This window comes from Hesperophylax consimilis, chromosome 6 (genome assembly GCF_061612785.1).
Source record: "Hesperophylax consimilis isolate HC1 chromosome 6, BYU_Hcon_1.0, whole genome shotgun sequence".
Lineage (NCBI taxonomy): Eukaryota > Metazoa > Arthropoda > Insecta > Trichoptera > Limnephilidae > Hesperophylax > Hesperophylax consimilis.
In genome coordinates, this window is record NC_142841.1 from 15338985 (window position 1) to 15358157 (window position 19173).

At 31.6% G+C, this 19173-nt stretch overlaps 1 protein-coding gene and 1 non-coding gene across 2 annotated transcripts in view; both read left to right on the forward strand.

The window, feature by feature from the left end:
• LOC149422990 (acetylcholinesterase-like) overlaps positions 1 to 17600 on the forward strand; it is a 191949-nt gene extending 174349 nt beyond the window's left edge. The window contains exons 6-7 of the mRNA XM_089632409.1: positions 8755 to 8912; positions 10418 to 17600. Coding sequence (XP_089488535.1) covers positions 8755 to 8912; positions 10418 to 10572 — 313 coding nt within the window. The 3' untranslated portion in view covers positions 10573 to 17600. The remainder of the gene's footprint in view (positions 1 to 8754; positions 8913 to 10417) is intronic.
• Positions 2743 to 2814, forward strand: TRNAT-GGU (transfer RNA threonine (anticodon GGU)). Its single transcript has one exon. It is a non-coding gene; the product is annotated as a tRNA-Thr (tRNA).
• Positions 17601 to 19173: the final 1573 nt, after the last annotated feature.

Here is a 19173-nt window from a genome sequence, read left to right on the forward strand (position 1 = left end):
TGCGAAAACTGTATCTTTAATAATATTATGTACTTCTTTAACATTTCATGGAATTTAATTGGTCTATAACATATTCATGTTTATTGTTATATTTCACTGTACGAATATAAGTTTCCTAAATAAATTTAAATAAAAAACAATTTAAAAAAAATAAGTTGAAAATAAAAAGTAGGTACAATATAAGTGGGTACAGAGTAAAACAGAAATAATAATATAAAAGATATTGAACATGACGTTAGCAATGTAAATATTTTTTTCGGAAGATGCAAATTTAATTTTATTATGGTTCGGACGGTGATATAGCGGGTGGGACTTCAACACTTCTAATTTTAAGCTGCCATATAATGTTGGAGATTTATTGCTTTTCCTACTTGAGATAGACAATAGATAAGGGTTTCAGTAAGTAGTTTACCTAACACTTAAAAATAAATCCTAAAAATGATATTTACAATGCAACATTTTAGAATTTCATAATATAGTTGTAAGACACCGTGTTTATAAATATACCATGCCAAAAATATTACTGTACTTTACAATATAAGGCTATGACATTATTTGTGAACATGTGAGGAAATAATATATGTTTTTATGCTACTTTTAAAAAAGAAATGACGAATAAATATAATTCTTATGACAAAAACTATTTGGAATAGGAATTGTCGCATTCCGGAAAAAACAAATACCTAACTGAGTTTTGCAAATATTTTTGTATTTATTATTGTGACGGCTGTTTCGGGGTTCAAGTACTTATAAAATTTCAGCTACGCCACACGAAGGCAACTTATTTATATGATTTTATTTACCCCTTCAGTATTCTTATTTGTATGATGTTTTGGTGTTTAATTAACACACTTTGATCGGGTTATTTTTTCGCCGGCAGACCGCTGAAAATGGGCGAAAATAAAGGTCCCGTGCGAATTTCTTTAATTTGTTTTAAATCGCTATATCTTCGAAAATAATGGAAATATTTTAATAAAATTTTCTACATACTAACTCAGCATACCCAAGCTATAAAATTTCTAGCCGAAAACCAAGTATTATTTCTAATGCAACTTAATAAATCGAAAACAAAATCATTGTTGGGTCATTAGGGTTCAATTTTTAAAGTATAAACTAGGTTTCAATTTTATAAAATTACAAATTATTATATTTTCACCAAGCCCAAATCATTATAAAAACAAAAACAATTGCCACATCACTAGTATCGTCAGAGTAACACATTATTACCCATTCAAATACCACGTGTGCAATTGCCACCCAAAAAACCATCGGAACATGCTAATAATATTGGTTATTTTTTAAAATGAAATTTAAAATAATCTCCTCGGAAAACAACCGTAGGACAATTTGCTTTTTAAAAACTGCTATGCACTTGTAAATATTTATTATGGTCCGCCTTACTGTGTTCGCCGATACCTGCTTTTGTTAGATGCGCCAGACACTCGGTAGTTGAGTGGGTGCGGAACCGAGATAGAGAGATTTGTTTCGAGTTCCAGGGACATAAAAACTCTCGTTCCAGGAATTGAACTATTATAATAACAGAATATGTTATCTAAATTACTTATTTCATTGTACTTCAAACGCAATACCTATCAAGTGTCAGGTGTTAATAATATAGGTCATTTTAGTTGAAATATCGATGTACACAAAATACTCCAAGATAAATACTAAAAAAAGACTTGCATTACAATTTGATAATTGCGTACGTATAGTTGGAACCTTTACAGAGAGATTGGTTTATAATATTCATATAAAAACATCGGATAATTTCTTCTTTTCTGCCATTGAAATGAGGCGGGCGCAGAAGGTAGAAATACACTTCCGACGTTAAGCATCAATCGACCGAACGCGAACGGGAAGAACTACCCTTCCCGATTAAAGTGTGTTAAGCTAGCTTGGAATGGCTTTAGCTGTGTTTGGTGACCAGAACTGAATATCCTGGTACTTCCCCACCTTCCTCTTCCTCGTCTCATTCCCCTCACCTACCTTCAGTCTCACAACATTCCCCAATTGGGGATAGGCCATAGTCTCACTGACTCCAGACGGGAGCGATTGAGACTCTTGTGTGGTATTCAATTAAAAAATGTACTAATAGACGTAAAAAGTAGAAGAACAAAATAATATAACTGGAAGTGGGTGTACAAGCGTCCTGAGGGGTTTTACATGTAGGTAGTACAATATTAACATCACAGAAAGTTTTAAAACAAAGTAAAGTTAGTAATAATAAAAATAAAACTATATTAGATAAACAAATACAACAAAAAAAATTAAAATAACACAGCAAACAGAGAGGTTATTAATTTTCTTTTGAATTAACTTAATGTTTATAAGGTAAGGTTTATGCATAGCACAAAGGATTGCAAATTATTATAAGCAATAATTATTGTAAGGCTGCGGTTACACTTGGAATTTTTTTTTACCGTAAGTGAGTTAAGGCAAAATTATCTATCGAAACGTCACCTATAAAGTGACATGCTGCCAATGGGACTCGAACCCACGGCCTTCTGATTACCGGTCAGCAGCTCTACTTCTGAGCTATGGCGGCTTATTTAATACCCGCCAAATTAGTCAATGTGTACTTAGTGTTCTGCAAGCAAAATTATTGCTTATTAATTTTTTTCTTACCTGAAAAAACCAACTTCATTTTTGTAGGTAAAGGAATTATAAGTGCTTAATTCTCCCACTTAAGGGCGTCGAGATATATGTCTTGATTAATTGACTAATTTGGTGGGTATTAAATAAGCCGCCATAGTTCAGTGGTAGAGCTGCCGACCGGTAATCAGAAGGCCGTGGGTTCGAGTCCCATTGGTGACATGTATTTTTTCTCGGGAGCTTTTTCAATTTGTATGTTTTTTCTCTTACAATAATATTGCTTATAATAATTTGTAACCGAGAGGTTTACAAAAATCTTCTTTAATCATGGTTATTATCGGTTAAACTTGATTAATCTTAGTTTATCTTGGTTTATCTAAGTTAATCTTGGTTAATGTTTTGGTAGTCTTAGTTAATAATATGGGTATTCTTTGTTAGTAGCCTCCATACTCAAAAACTAAATACAAAAAACAAATCTTAATATAAGTACACTGATGCTCGAACTCTGAATTTTGTAAAATAAATGGTTAAGCAACCTAACTTTTACTATTGTCTTATTACCTTGTCATAGTTACCTAAGATTATTTTTGAGAAATAGTTCTTTGCTAATTAGCGCCATGCACTAGTCACCAAACCTGCTGGAGTGTTATTTATTTATGCGACAATTTGTGTTTCCATTTTTAATTTTGTACCTATTCATGTATGGGATTTCAGCACTGTGCAATGCCGCGTACAGTTCAGACTTAATGAATCCACCCATAAGCGACACTTTGAACTTAAACTCTTGTCTCTAACTGCTCAAGGAAAACCTCCCTCTGCGGGTGTAAAACACTCAGCCAACCTCCAATCATACAGATGAGGTTAAGGAAATATCCGAAGAAAGAGTTGACTTTAATTAGGTAGGTAGGCAGCTGGGCAGGTAGGTACATTGAAAAAAATTGAAAAAATCGTCATACATATCTTGCAATACTTAGTTTTAATAAAGTAGTGCGTATCTCTATTTGATAGCCTATTACTCTTGGAATTATTTGACATTTACGTGCCTGAAAACTTGAGCAGTAGGTAGTCGTCATCATGACACGAATTGTTCAAGATACCAAACTGCAGAATAGATTTTCAAGCATAGCATAGCATGACAATATGAATTTTTCTATTGAATAATATTGTAAAAACAGTATATATATTTAATTACTCTAAATAACCTCAAAACTTGGTTCGTATACCTACCTGTATTCCCTAATGTGTTTATTGTTCTACATGAGAAATATTTTACGTATGCAAATTGCATTGTGTATATATCTACTGATTAATCTATTGATCAATACATTAATTTAGTAATTGTGGAATGATTTGCCGGCCTCTGTTTTTCCTCCCTCATGCATCATGGGTCTCTTTAATACCCATCTACAGTCTTTCCTCTCCTCAAAAAGACATGTTCAGGCCCAGAAGTAAATTATATTCCTCAGGGCCTCAATGTAAAAAATGGGTTTAAGTAAAGTAAACATTTTTTTCCTGCAATAAGTTATATCTTAGGCCCTTGAAGTGGTTTTTCACAAACACTCTACAAATAATCAAAATATTTTTTTTACTAGGTAGGTAGTTCCTACGTGCTTAAGTGTGAACAGTGTACACTAAGGACGGGTTGTTTCGGAGAATTTGAACAATTCATCAAATTTCAACGTTCATTTTCGGGTTCTGTGAAAGTCCTATTCAAGTTCTGTTACCATATGATTGTAGGCTAGTTGCTTGACAAAACTGAAATAAAAACAGAACTTGAAAAAATCTTTCACAGAACTTGAAAATGAGCGTTGAAATTTGATGAATTATTCAAATTCTCCGAAACAACCGGTCCTAAGAGTGCATAATAATAATTGGATAATATTTAGAGCATCGTATTTTGAAAAATCACCTCATGGGCGCTGAAACTATGGTATGGTGATACTATGGCATATCCTTACAACGACACCCTTCGAGGATTTTCAGGATTAGCATAACTGATGAATTAGCAAGTAACCTTCCCCAGGACTTGTTGAAATTACAACTAGCTTATGGCAGGATTATTCGTTTATTATATCTTAAAATATCACGTGACATTAATATTTTTTCAAAGACAGATCATTTATTTCATCTTATGTTGTTTTTTTTAAATGCCACACAATAAAGTCTTTTACAAATTTAGGTACGTTTTTATAGGTAAGTAGTGCAAAGTAGTATGACAAGTTTAAAGTACATAATATAATAATAACTGTGTAAAAAAAGTACATAAAAAATAAAATATGATACGTAAAAGATAGATATAATAGTACAATATTCTTTAATTGGCAAGTTGAAATCTGGGTAGCCGGTAGAGTCTACGAAGATTCATGTTATTTATGATGATAGAGAAATTATTATAAGCATTCCAGCTATTCTTTGAACGCGTATCCTCAGTGATTTTCATATATTATTATGAAAAAGTGTTATTACACATAAAATAAATAAAACAATTTGTTGAGCACGAGACCACAAAAAAATTAAAGAAAAGCTAATAATCATGCGACAGATATAAATATATTAGGAAGATGGCCAACTATATAACAGATGGATAACTTTTTTTCAAAATAAATGCAAAAGATATTATTATTTGTCAGCATAATTCACATCGAATGACGTTATATGATAATAACAGGATATTATTGTAGTACTTATATTATGTAATCATTACATTTATCTTAATAATCTATGGCTTGTCATTGAAGTAAAATCATGTATTATTTCATAGTGCTTTCACACAAACAAAAGTATTGAAATCCGTAAGTCTAAACTTAAACTTTAGGTTGCACAGTTTACACCCGCGCTGTGCAAGCGGGTTCCTTTCAGAGCATCGGACCATCATAATATGATTATTTGCCGGAAATTAAAACAAAAATTATGTCCTAAATGAAAAGAAAAATGATTATTGACAGTAGATGTAATATGGACGATGGTCCCTTTACTTAATCAATTGTTTATGAAATTACTAACTCAACTCTTTTTCTTGTTAGAATGGTAGAATAGAGTCATAAAATAGGTACATAATATTCGTGATAATTACTAATATCAATGAACGAAATCGTTTTATCTAAAATCAGAAAAAATTGCAATCGCCCAACAAACATTTGGTAGGGCGCTAATGTCAGATGTTGTTAGCTTTGACGAAACCGATTCCAATAAATATAAGGGGGATCAATCAAATTAATAATAATATGACCATTACGTGATAATTTTATCCAACTCAGTTCTATCTAAACAATAACTTGTTTATTTACGGTGATAAGTTTATTGTTCGCCAAACAAGTTGAGAAAATGATTAGTTTACTAATGCGGATTTTGTGTTGTTTAGATATATAGAGAGATTATCTTGCCTTTATCGCGAGATTAATTTTAAAAGGGTTCCCAGATTTTAAAATAAAATTTTGAAACATATTTATATTAGATTAGCCGGGCTTTACACACAATTTTTAGAATTCGGATGTAGGTAGTAATTTTTATTTTATTCTTATCGTCAAGTATGCAAAATTTCATCAACATCGGAATAAAACTGTAGATTTGTATAAAAAGCCAAACCAAACATCTTTATATATTATGCATGTAGATGGATATATAGGCCCTGTCCCAATCTTTTTGTTTTTGTCGGATGTTTTGAAAACATTTTGTCGCTGGAGACCTGACTTGAGATGACCGCCGCTAACTATGAAATTTGGCAAAATTTCGTTGTTGTTTCTAAGCATAGAAAAATAATTACTTTTCTACCAACCTTACGGTTTCACTGTCAGTGAATTCAATTCATTTGGCTAATACCATTTGTTCCCACCCAGTCAAGGCCTGGCTGGTTTCATTGGCTGGCTAAGTCCTCCGTCACTGAATAAGCAACCAACATCTGCCGCTTATGATGACGGTAGTAGGAGATTTTTAAATAGTGATAGGTTTTACGAAATCCGAGAATGATTATCTTTCTTTTAAGAAATAAACCTTTTCGCAATTTATTGTCGTCCATCGTAGAAAGGCAGCTACTAAGTCAGAATACTTATTGGTGACAAACATAACGCTAGAGCCAAAGCGGTTCGTTAAAATACAAGCCAAAATCGATAGTCAATTTTGACAGACGTGAAGGGAGATAATTACGTTATTTTCTGTTATTTCTAATATAAAATGTATCATAAAATCGTCCACCATTTTGAATTTTCGGAATGCTATTCTTTTAAAATTAAATTTGCATCATTCTAGACAAGCAAATTAAATTAATGTATTATGTCGTCAAATTAACCTTTGTTTGTATGGACTCGTCTTTTCAATGACAGCGTATCGTTATATACATAGGATATACACCGGTGCCAAATCAAGACCAAATTAAAAGGATTCTGAAAGCATCGGAATATAAACGTATGGCATACGGGAATATACGGAAGTCGTTAAATGTTCGTAATGAACGGACGCCTCATTAAAAACGTAATGTACTGTGATATTCGTAAGATATATGCGGTTACCAAAAGGGCAGCAATATGAGAGGGTGTCCAAAAGACTCTAAAATGTATGTACCTTGCAAAAATATGAATACCCTTAAAACACGATTTCTGGCAAATTCTGTTACGATCACTTTATTCTACAACTATATATAAGTGAACATTCACAGCGTTTTTGTTTCTAAACCTACCGTAAGTGGTGGTAGTCAAAAGGATGCGAAGTGAAAGGTCGCCACATCGGTAGCGGGATTTATATATATATATATATATATATATGGTGCTTGTTTGATATATATATATATATATATATATATATATATCAAACAAGCACCTAACACGTCATTATGCAAAAATCATTAAAACATATTATAATATACTTTAACACAATTCATTTAAATATAAAATACCTTATTTAAAATACACCGTTTACAATTGTATAATGTAATATATAATTATCGTTACACGTAAAAACTTTATGATACGAATTGTATTTAATATTAAAAAATACATATAGTACTCCTTTACATTATTTAACTATAAACTTACCACTTCACAAATTACCTGGGTAAAAGTCGAAACATCCCTCTTACTCCTCTCGATTTTACACATAGAATCCCATTAAAAGTACTAAATTTGACATAAAACCATTTTTGCTTTCCCTCTTCCATGTTCCCAATTTAACCCCTTGTTCATTCACTCCCTTTGACACCCTTCAAAGGTAACGAGCCCTGTTAATGACAGGTGAGAAATTTTTTAAATACAGAAATAGCCGACTAATCTTTATTAATGAAAAATTTATTGGCGCAGAATTATTACGAGGGTCAGGAAAAATGATGACAAGTCACTAGATGGCGGAAGTGAAGGACCATAAATCGTGGAAAGTGGCGTAGCAAGGTGAATTTTCCTTATGGTAAAAAACTTTTTAAGAGTCCTTTGCAAGTCGTGTGCAAACCCGTTACAACAAGTTGTAAAGCTATTTTTCTGAGGTCCATCGAACTATTATCATCACAGCATCCGCACCTGACTTTTTTCATACTTTTACGCTGGTCTGGTATCGAATTCGCAACCCCGAAACTAATCAAATGCGTAGACAACCACGCTAAAAAGGCCACATTTAAAAAGGTCTTTAATAATCGATAGCAGTTTTATTTGAGTTCCTGGTTGTTGATTTAAGGTTACACTGAGAATGTCAATGTTTGCAGAAGCAATTTTTGTGTTAGTATAATTTTCTTATAAAGTTTAACATAATGTTTTCTTTTGGTTAGGATGTCACAAAAAGGAAATCAAAAAATGCTTTAACGAATATTTTGACAATACTACACATGTGAAACGAATAAATACAAGCTGTTGATTTCCAGAATAAATATAATATATAAGACTTGATTTTTTTAAATGTTCATGCATCGTTTTCATAATACATAATTTTCATGTGGTGAAAACGGGAATTTTATTTTTGATTTCCGATTCATTGAAATAACTGGTGTTGTCTGGAGTTATTCACCCAATAATCCAACTCATCAAATGATTCTCAGTAAAGGGTAAAAATGATGTAGCAAAATCCGTCTAGAGTTTCATTTAAAACGTTATTACCTTTAGTTTTAGGTCAATCCAGTTGTTTTTTGCGTACTGAAACAATTATGATAACTAAACATTCTGTCTTATTATCTACTTGTTATTCCAGACGTCCCGTACCCGAGGAGGAGAACTGGCCCCTCTACAGCAAGGACAAGCCCAATTATTATATATTTAACGCTGATGGATCCGGGATAGGCAAGGGCCCTAGGGCCCAGACCTGCGCTTTCTGGAATCAGTTTCTCCCCAGACTTCACAATAATCCAGGTATTTACAAACACTATTCTTGTCATCATTCGTAAAAAAACTTTGGCAGTTCCACATCAAATAAAGATATAAATACAAACATATAAGTATTTAATTATATGTATTCATTTTACAAAACGCAATTAAAATACAAAAAATATTTAGTACTTAGATTGTGTATTGATCGTGTAATGAATATTTATAATCAACATTTGATACGTGGCTCAAAATCATAAAATGAAACATGTAAAGAATATTTCTTATCAACATTATTTGCTCTATGGTTCAAAATAATAAATTGAAACATTTATTGGATATATCTTAACAAAATTTGAAATGTGGCTCAACATAATAAAATGAAGCATGTAATGAATATTTCTAAACAACATTTGCTTAAGTGAAACGTGTAACGAATATTTCTAATCAACATTTGCTTTGTGGTTCAAAATCATTAAATTAAACTTGTATTGGATAATAATAATAATACTTGGATGACTTGTATAGCGCCGTTTTTGTGCAAAAACACCTCAAGGGCGCTGTACAAACTTATAATACATTTGTACAGTGGTCTATGTTATTACTTAACTATTTATGGAGAAAATATACAGTTCAATACTTACCTGATAGGTCACTTGAGATTAACACTTAATTAACATTATCTAATTGTTTATTGGCGAAATTTAGATACAGGATTTAGGACTTAATTGAAAAATTGAATATAACTGGACTTTCTCTTAGGATTGGTATATTTATTTTAAGGATACGACAGCTTAAAAAGGTAAGTTTTTAATTTAGACCTGAATTCTGTTGGACTTGTTATGGATCTTAGTTCCGGAGGGAGTTTATTCCAAGCCTTCGGCCCAGATACTCCGAAAGCGCGATCACCAAACTTAGTATTTGGCTTGCGCATAGGTTCTATCAGTCTGCCTACAGCTGCTGATGTTGCTGATCTAAGCGTTGACTGCCTCAGACCAGTGTTTTCCGGGAAGCATAGTTCAGAGATGTAGGGTGGGGCCATTTCATTGATGGATTTAAACACCATCAAGCACAGTTTGTACTGGATTCTTTCAGGGCACTTGAGCCAGTGAAGGTTACGAAGGTGTTCTGAAATGTGTGAATATTTTGAAACCCCGGTTATGAGCCGTGCTGCTGCATTAAACACTGATTGAAGTTTGTCAATTTGATATTTTGGAAGGCAACATTTCAAATATAGCTCAACCATTGACTAATTACAACAATGGGCTCAATATAATAAAATGAAGCATGCAATGAATATTTCTTAACAATATTTGCTATGTGGCTCAACATCACAAAATGAAACACATAATGAATAATTCTAAAATGTAAAAATCCCCCCTGCCGTTGATTGTCATGTTTTATTACAACAATGTATAAACGCATTTTGTATAATTATCATTTTCATTATATCCGCGAAGCTTCTAATCTTGATGCTCCATCTCTCCAACCTGCATTCGCAATTGTGTATTCGTATGATAGCATTTCTCAAGCTTGTATTAATGTTTCAGACACCCCAGCGCAGCCATGCGAAGGAGCTGTCACTCACCCCTTCAGTACCTCGGCGGCCATCTTGTATTCGACGGGCTCCATTTTGAATACAATCGTGGGCGCCATTTTGTTGCCAATAATATACGCCGCACTGTGCGCGTTTACCTATAAATAAGTCAAACACATATCAATCTTTTTGGATAAAACGTGATTTTTAGGGCAAATTGTAGAGAGGATTTATAAAACGGACGCTCTAGGCAGACGGCTATTGCATAAAACACTGTAGAAGTAGAACGAGGCCTAAAAGTATGAACATTTCGTTAATAGACATGAATTTCGCTTGTTTTTTCCACACTGTAGAAATAGAAGCGAACGAAATGCACTGCACTTAGGCGAACTGTTCTACAACATGACGCTTAGTGCATTAATTAAGTAGTATTACTTGATATCGTTTTGTTTGAACGACGTGTTATGGCGTCGTCAAATATTTTTTTACAAAATGTAGGCCAATATTATATGACTGCACGTAGAACGTTATTTTACCCATGTAAAAATGGTATTTACATATTATCATTATTTTATTAAAATAGTTCAATACACAGAACGCATTTGAAGGATAAAAACAATGAAGGTGTAGTCTTGAAATTAATCACAGAACCTATTAAGAAAATGCCGAAAGTCATGAAATAACGTAACGTCATGATGAGAGAATCTTTTGCAATTCCCATATAGGAAGTACATAGGCGTACGCTTATATATAATTTTAATTATTTGTGCAGATCATTTGTTATTTAAAGAAGCATTAAAGTCAGCCATAAATCAGGATTATATTTCGATGTTTGAGTGTTGTAACTAAAGTTAGTAGATGTATTCTTACAGCCCATTAATCGTGAATATGGAGATGTTAAATGTCGCTTTGTGTGCATATTCGTGCATCATCGTCTCAATTATTGTGATCTTTGTTTAGTCAATAATATATATGTGATTAGATAATCATACCCGCCCTGTAGTGAGAGGGTTAGTTAAATGTAAAGGGATGGTCCGTGAAGTGTTATTTGTTCGATGCGTATTTTGGACCCGAGAAAAAAATCCGAAGATTGCTTTCCACCAGACGGAAATAGTATTTTTACCAATCAAAAGGGATGTTAGAAGTGTATTAGTTTTAAATAATATTATTGTATTAGGAAACTAACTATAACTGGCTTATTGACGGCTTAATATTGTATGCCATAGAAATGAATACAATTTACAGCCTAAGGCATTTTTATTTGTAACTTCACTACCGCAATTTCAAAAAGTAAGGTGAATTTTTCAGGTAATCGTAGAAAGTCTTTCGCTTTTACACCAATATTTCAGATAGGTACAATATTTATATAACTTTGTAAGAATTTATAAGAATAAGATTTTTTAATTTAATAGTTAATTGAAACCTTTCTTATGATGACACTTATCAATAAATTTAATATTTACACTTTTTGTATACCAATGGACTAAATGTATTAACCTTTCTTTGCTGTTACACAATGTTAGTATATTTCCACCGTTTCCCATCATGGCTGGTCCATGCTGATGGCGAAATCTCGTCTTAGAAGTCTTTGGAAAATCTTTAAATAATCTTAGCCAATAATACGAGCTTAGGTCTGACTTGCTTTATCCTGAAGACTCACATTTCTATTACATAATTTCATTTTACTAATATTATAACTTTCCTAAGAAATTTTATACACATATTTCTTATCATATTATATATATACAGAAAATCATTTCGGTAAAGTTGAAAACGCCTATGTCAATCTCTGTAACACGATTACCCTGAGATTGGCAGAAATATCTTATACAGTAAATTGTTTTGGTCAAACCGGTATTTAATATCACTATATAAAGAAGAAGATACTGAAGCAAAGCATATATACGTATATTTGAATTCATTATTTGAATCTCTAAATAAATGCAACAAATCGAAGAAAATTTTAAAAGATTAAACCCCGAAAAATAATTTCATATGTCTAGTAAAGTTATTATTTAGATACCTACCCAAAATGTAGACAATACAAACTCCTTAGTCTTAAAATGCATATCAAATTGGCTGAAATTTCTATAGTTTCTTCTTCTTTATTAAGAAGTTTTAGAAATATAGATTTATTTATATGTACGAGTAAGTGTATGTACAACCAAAAAAGCTTAGTGAAAAAATCTTCATTCGTTTTATAAATATGAAAGAATTGAGGGTAGCAAAAAAAATCAACTTGTGGGAAATATTGGGAGAGGTTTATGTATTTGAGATGGTGGTAATTATTATAAACAAGATTTTAAACAAACCTTAGAATTTAAGGAAAATGGTGTCAGCTTTATGAAAAATTAAAAGTTTTACGTATTGCTTTGAGCAAGTACTGCTTTCTACATTAGATTTTTTCTTTTAGCAAAATCACGCAAACATTAAAAGTCAATTTTTTAAACAAAGTCAATTTGATTTCCACAAAAATTTTAAAAAAAAACTGTTAATACCGCACAGTATGTTGAGAGCTGAAAGTAGTGGGGAGAGGAAGGAAATTGGGAAGAGGAGATCTGGTCACCAAACACGACTAAAGCCATTTAAAGCAACATTTCAAATCTAAATGGTGATCTTTTCTAAGGGTAGTACTGAGAGTATCTTTAACTCTGTAACGTGCCGCAAGTATACTACATATTAATTTTAATTAATTAATAGTGAAACAATACAAATTCATTTAATAACGTTTACTTGGGACGCCGGGATTCTAACGTGAGCCTTACCCATCGGCCACGGAGGCCGTCAAAATACAAATTAAAGTTCTTCAATTATCTGAGAAGTAAAGTTAACAATGCAACGAGTTCATAAAGTTATCATTATTAAAAATAAGCCATTCGCAATATGTTTCTGCGCCTGCAAGATTGTCTATTTGCTAAAAAGTTGCACCTTTCCAGTAGTGTAAAAACGTAGAGATGTTCCTTTGAGATTTGAGATGTTAATTGTAACAATCAGACATGATTTATCTTGTGACACTGACATGTTGCTACCGAATATGCATTGTGCAATGACAGAGATATCATTTATGTCGGATAAGCGGTTTGATTTCTAAAAATGTCAAGCAACAAAGTGTGAATAAAACAGCCGTGTGCAAAGAGTATGTCAACAAAACTCGTCTTTTGAGATGAGTTTCACCCTATTTATCAGAGCACACTAACGTATGTTTACAGAAAGATAACTACGTAACATATCAATTTATGAAACCAACACATTGCAAAGAAATTGTGTTATATCCATCGATATAATAACTAATGATCGATGATTATATCTACTTTAAGCGATTCCGTTTATCTTAATATTTATGTGCTTTGAGCTATGAAATGTTAAGGCAAATGTATATTCTCAAATTATGACAAAAATGGTTTTGTGACGAAAGGAACAATAACGACTATTGTATTAGGTATATGTGCAAGTTAATACATGCAGATAAACAGTTATGTAGGCGCAGTAAAATAAGTGACTATGAAAACAGAGTGTTAAATTGAAAAATTAGCCAACTGTATCTAAAAGTTTTCTCATTCAACCGAACCATTAAAATGGCCATATGAAAATGTTCAAATAATTTGCTTGACTATGCTACATTACTTATGCCAAATGAATAGAAATTTGTAACTAATTTTGCACTGTATTGAAGATAATATTGTAAGTAAGATTTCTTAGAATATATGCTTTTTTACGCACTATTGAATAAACAAAGATAATAATTATTATCGATGAATTGTTTAAGAATTTGGAAACATGAAAATTGTCGTTACTTTGATCAATTTTAATATGGTGTAGGTACTAGCCTTGACCCTTTTTTTACTTTTGTAGGAAATCATATAATGTAATTTTAATTATTGTATTACATAAGGATAGTTTTTAAATAATTATTCAATATCTTTAAAGTTCGTGTATAAAAATATCCCCTTGCTTATGGTATAAATTATAAATTAATGCTTTGCCAACCTATTTTTGATTTTATTATTTTTGTAAAAAAATATGCATATTTTGTCAGTTGCTTTCAATTTTGTAGACAAACTAAATTTTATTTTATTTTTCAATTTCCCGAAAACCGTCCCAAAGTGTGGGCGACATCTATCAAATCGGAAAATAAGATAATAAAATTAGCTAGAAGTTAGGTCGTTCGTAAACAGATGGCAGTAATGTTCATTCAAATCAATAAACATAAGAAGACGGAAAACAAATTTAACATCACAAACGAAATATTTTTTTATGCTTCTTTGAAGCAATATTAACCCCTCAGGCTTGTGGCTTATTCTGTCAGAAGGTAGGAGTATTTCCCTTTCAATAAAATCCAAATAAATGGAATATTTCTAAACGTACCCGAGAGCTAAAAACTGTTTTTGAAAGGCGATGAACTACAATTTCGGACATTATTATTACAAATACAAGTATATTTTTGAAATATTACAATTTTAAATGTAAAAATAAATAAAAAAAATAAAGTGGCTCACGTTACGATTTAAAACTAAAATTATTGAAAACGAAAAAAAAAATAAAACCCACCCATTTATTTTAGACAAATCTTTAACAAACGTCATCGTCTTCTATCTTTATTGTAGTTTCATATAAAAGTAAATTCATTAAAAAATCACAAAGTAATTTTTTTTTTCAAATTGCAGACGAAACCTTTGGTTGAATAAAGATGCATGTTTAAATTCTTCTGTGGTTAACTACTAGTTTTGATTAAAAAAGCATGGTGTTTTATCTTTCTAATAACGTTTAGATTGTATTTCTCACCATGAGAGTAAGAAAGATACAACGATTTCTATGAGACCATATGAGTTGTTACCAAAAGCGAAAAAATAAACCTGAGGGGTTAAAAAAAAAATCATAAATTTTGTGAAAACAAATGATTATTTTTCAGTTTTACCTACAAGGATTGTCATATATTATGCCATTATGAGATTTGAATGCATTGTTCAAAAGCATTCTGACCTTTGTTGCTAGCAACAGAAATTATTTATCTATGAAAAGTTAATTATATTGTTGTATTTTGTTTTTTAACTAAATGAATTATGTAATAATTGTTTCAATATAAATTATTTATGTGATGTTACTGATGTTTGGTGTAGTTTCTGTATTCTATTTAAACTATTGATTAAATTAATATTGATAAGTTTTGTCATGAGAACCTAATTTGCACAACCAGCTAGTTGAATAAAAAAAAATTACTCACGGTTTCACGTAAGAAACTTTACGACAAACCAGGAGACTAATACAATAAAAAAATTACCGATTACTTCAATTATGTAGATTTTGTGTTTTCAGAAGTATAATGGTTCTCTTTCTATTTTCTCAGAAAGCTGCAGTTACCCTACCAGATAACAAAATAATGATTTTATCACTCTAATAATATTTGGGTGATTAAGATTGACCAAAGGACTCCCATGTTTTGAAAGTTAACTTTATCTCTGGAGGGAGAATACCGTGAGTCGATAATCCGGAAAAAATAGTAAAAGTGCTTTCTTTGTTTACTGATATGATCTCGTTTGACAAAATCTTGTTTAGCATTGAACATTTAATGGATTAGTTCATACGAGAGTCAATTAATGATTACAAGTTCATGATAATTCGTAGCAAAAAGCACGTAGAATAAAAAGTATAATTCGCTTTGAACGTTCATTATCACAACAGCGATACCTTATAGTTAGTGTCGCTTCGAATGGAAAGTTTATTTCGATTGTTTTAACACTTTGATGAGTTTATTTTTATCAAAAGGACACACTCAAAAATTTAGGTGTTGTGCAAATAATTTAAGAAATTTAATATTAAATAATTTAGGATCCTTCAATGTGATTAGGCAACGCCTAGACTGTGTGTATTTCTTCGTTTGAGCTTGTGGTTGATTGGCAGTTCAGCTTAACAAGATTGACGACGTACTTGTTTTGCTTTTTTATAAATATAGATCTTTACCATCTTAACAGGCTATACCTAGAAAATCAATGTTTAAGTGTAATTAGGCGGTTTATGATACATCAACACTTAATTCAAACAGTTTTCACACTTGATCAGTAGAAAAATACTTAAAATTTTAAAATCAGCCAAACAAAATAAAATGCACAAAGTGTCAATCAAGATTAAAAAATAAAACACTAATATAATATTTTGACTTATTTATCATCATAGATAATAGAATCTATGGGAGATGTGTTGTTAAGCTACGACCAAACTGTACGGACTATCACATCAGTGTAGCCAATGAAAATTATGGGAGTAGATGCGATTTTCAGTAGTATGAATGTGAACAATGTTGGCGACACTTTGGTTAGCCCGACTTCATACTAAAAGGATTTTTGGCGCATCTCCCGTGTTTCTCTTATCTAAGCGTTTTTTATCTGATGTAATTAAATAAATGTACAGTTTTTAGCACAATTACAGGGTTTTCCAATAAGAGGTGTTATTTTTAATAGCCCGCAATTTCGGTAGATGCTACTTTTGAAGTTGTAATTTTTTGACATTTGACAAGTAGAAACTACGTCATTAATAAAAATGGAACGATACACGCTTCAACAACGCATTGAAATTATTAAAATTCACCTGAGTGAATCAAATGCAAATCATCTTGAGGGATGAGGCCCACCTCGGTGGCTTCGTCAACAAGCAAAATTGTCGCATCTGAGGCTCGGAAAACCCAAGAGTTTTTGTTGAAAAGCCTTTCTATCCTCAACGTGTGACTGTTTGGTTGCGGTTTATGGTCCGGCGGAGTCATTGGACTATACTTTTACGAAAATGAGGCTGGAGCAACAGTTACGGTAAATAGATTGCGCTATCGAGAGATGATTGATGATTTTTTATGGCCGGAATTGGATGGTATTTATCTGGACAACGTTTACTTTCAATAAGACGGCGCTACGTGCCACAAGCAACGAAACCATTGATCTTTTACGATTTCATATCAAAATAATACCTCTTATTGGAAAACCCTGTAAAATTTTAAACACAATTTTACGTTGAAATTTAGTGGGAATTCGTCTTTAGCCATAATAAGTCAAGTAGCATCTATTTTCTGCAATGATAACACTTCTTATGAAATGAAACATATCAATATTTAAATAGAAAATTCACCTTACTGTTCAAACCAATGTACGGTAGTATTAGCAAATATACAAAACTTGTATAACTATGGAAATAAAATATATTTTAACGTTGAATGCTTGTTTTAATTGTAGATTTTAGGTGTTTACAAAATTAAACGTTAAATTATAAACTACCAATTAGTAAAAAATACTTTTTTTTTAAGAATTTGTACCTGTTTACCTGAAAAAAAAACTACATATTTCATTTCAGAATATACCGAGGAATATGCGGTTACGATATTTCCTCATTAAAAACTAACTTACTTTTTAAGGCGAAGCTTAATGCTAAATCACTATTTTGATTAATTTTTATAACGAGTTGGTGATCATTATGAATACCAAAAAATAAAATATTTGACAAGTCAAAATATTTTACCAACAAATGTAGATATAATATGTCCAGACGCCATCTAGTGGGAAATTTAGCACTAACAAAGCCTTTCCTACAAAGTAAAGTTGGCTGTTTACAGATGAAAAAAATATAATAAGCAGTTATTGTTTATTGAAGTAATAGTACATATTAAATTATTTGGCGTGTCCAGAGCACCTGACTGGACATCAGAACGTGCGGGCTCAATTCCCGTCGGCGGCATTTACTTCTACTCAGGAGATATTTTAAATTTGAATGGATATTTCAGGCGACTAATTATTGTAATAATAATTTGTTATCCCTACGGATGTTTATATTTAAGATTAATAAAAACATAAATATTTTTTTAATAATACTTACTAACTTTATAAATGAAGCCTAAAATTGTAATAATATTTAAATAAATTATCAATGGTGACAATATTAGCAACTCTCATACGAAAATTTAAAACAGAAAAGTCAGACGAAAAATCTGTCGCATCTACAAATGCGAATATTGAAATTATAATTTCAGATCTTACGTAAGTAATTCCAAAAATAAATTAAAAATCTCAATTTATTTTCAACTGCAACGACAGGCGTCGAACTTTTGAATTAAAACGATTACGTAAACGAAGGTTTGCTAAATGAAAAACAACATAATATGGAAATAACTTGAAAAGAGAATAAAAATTGTAAAAATGGTGGAAATGTTTTGATAGCATGGTAATATCTATACGATTATGTAAGTAAATAATGTACTCGCAAACATTCTTTATAGTGATCCCGTACTCCTTGACAAGCTTCGTGCAAAGTATGTTAATGCTGACCCCGAGTTCTTCGGATAAAAACTCGACGAAGTACAAATTAAATAACAACAATAAATACCGACTGTTCATTCTAAGTTACACTTCATTTTTTCCGTTGTCACTACCGCCATTCTTGAAAATGAGATGAGAATTTTCACTACACTCCATAAAATTACTTGCTCGTCCATGAATTTCATTTAGGGTGAATGTCCCAAAGGTCAGCCTCTTAAGATTTTTACTTGATTTATTACAGTTTAAAAAGTAGTAAATAGCGTTTAAGTTTCTAACAATTACACCTTATTATAGTTCAAAGAACAGACTATTCACTTATCATTATTGGAAATGTATTTGTTTCAATGAAAATGATTTAAAGGCCTTTCAAAAATTAAATGCCAAAATCACCCAAAGTCAGCCACCATGTGCCTATCTCCAGCCTTTCGAGTTCCTAAAGTCAGCCTAGTCGACGGCTGAGGGTTTTAAATTATTACAT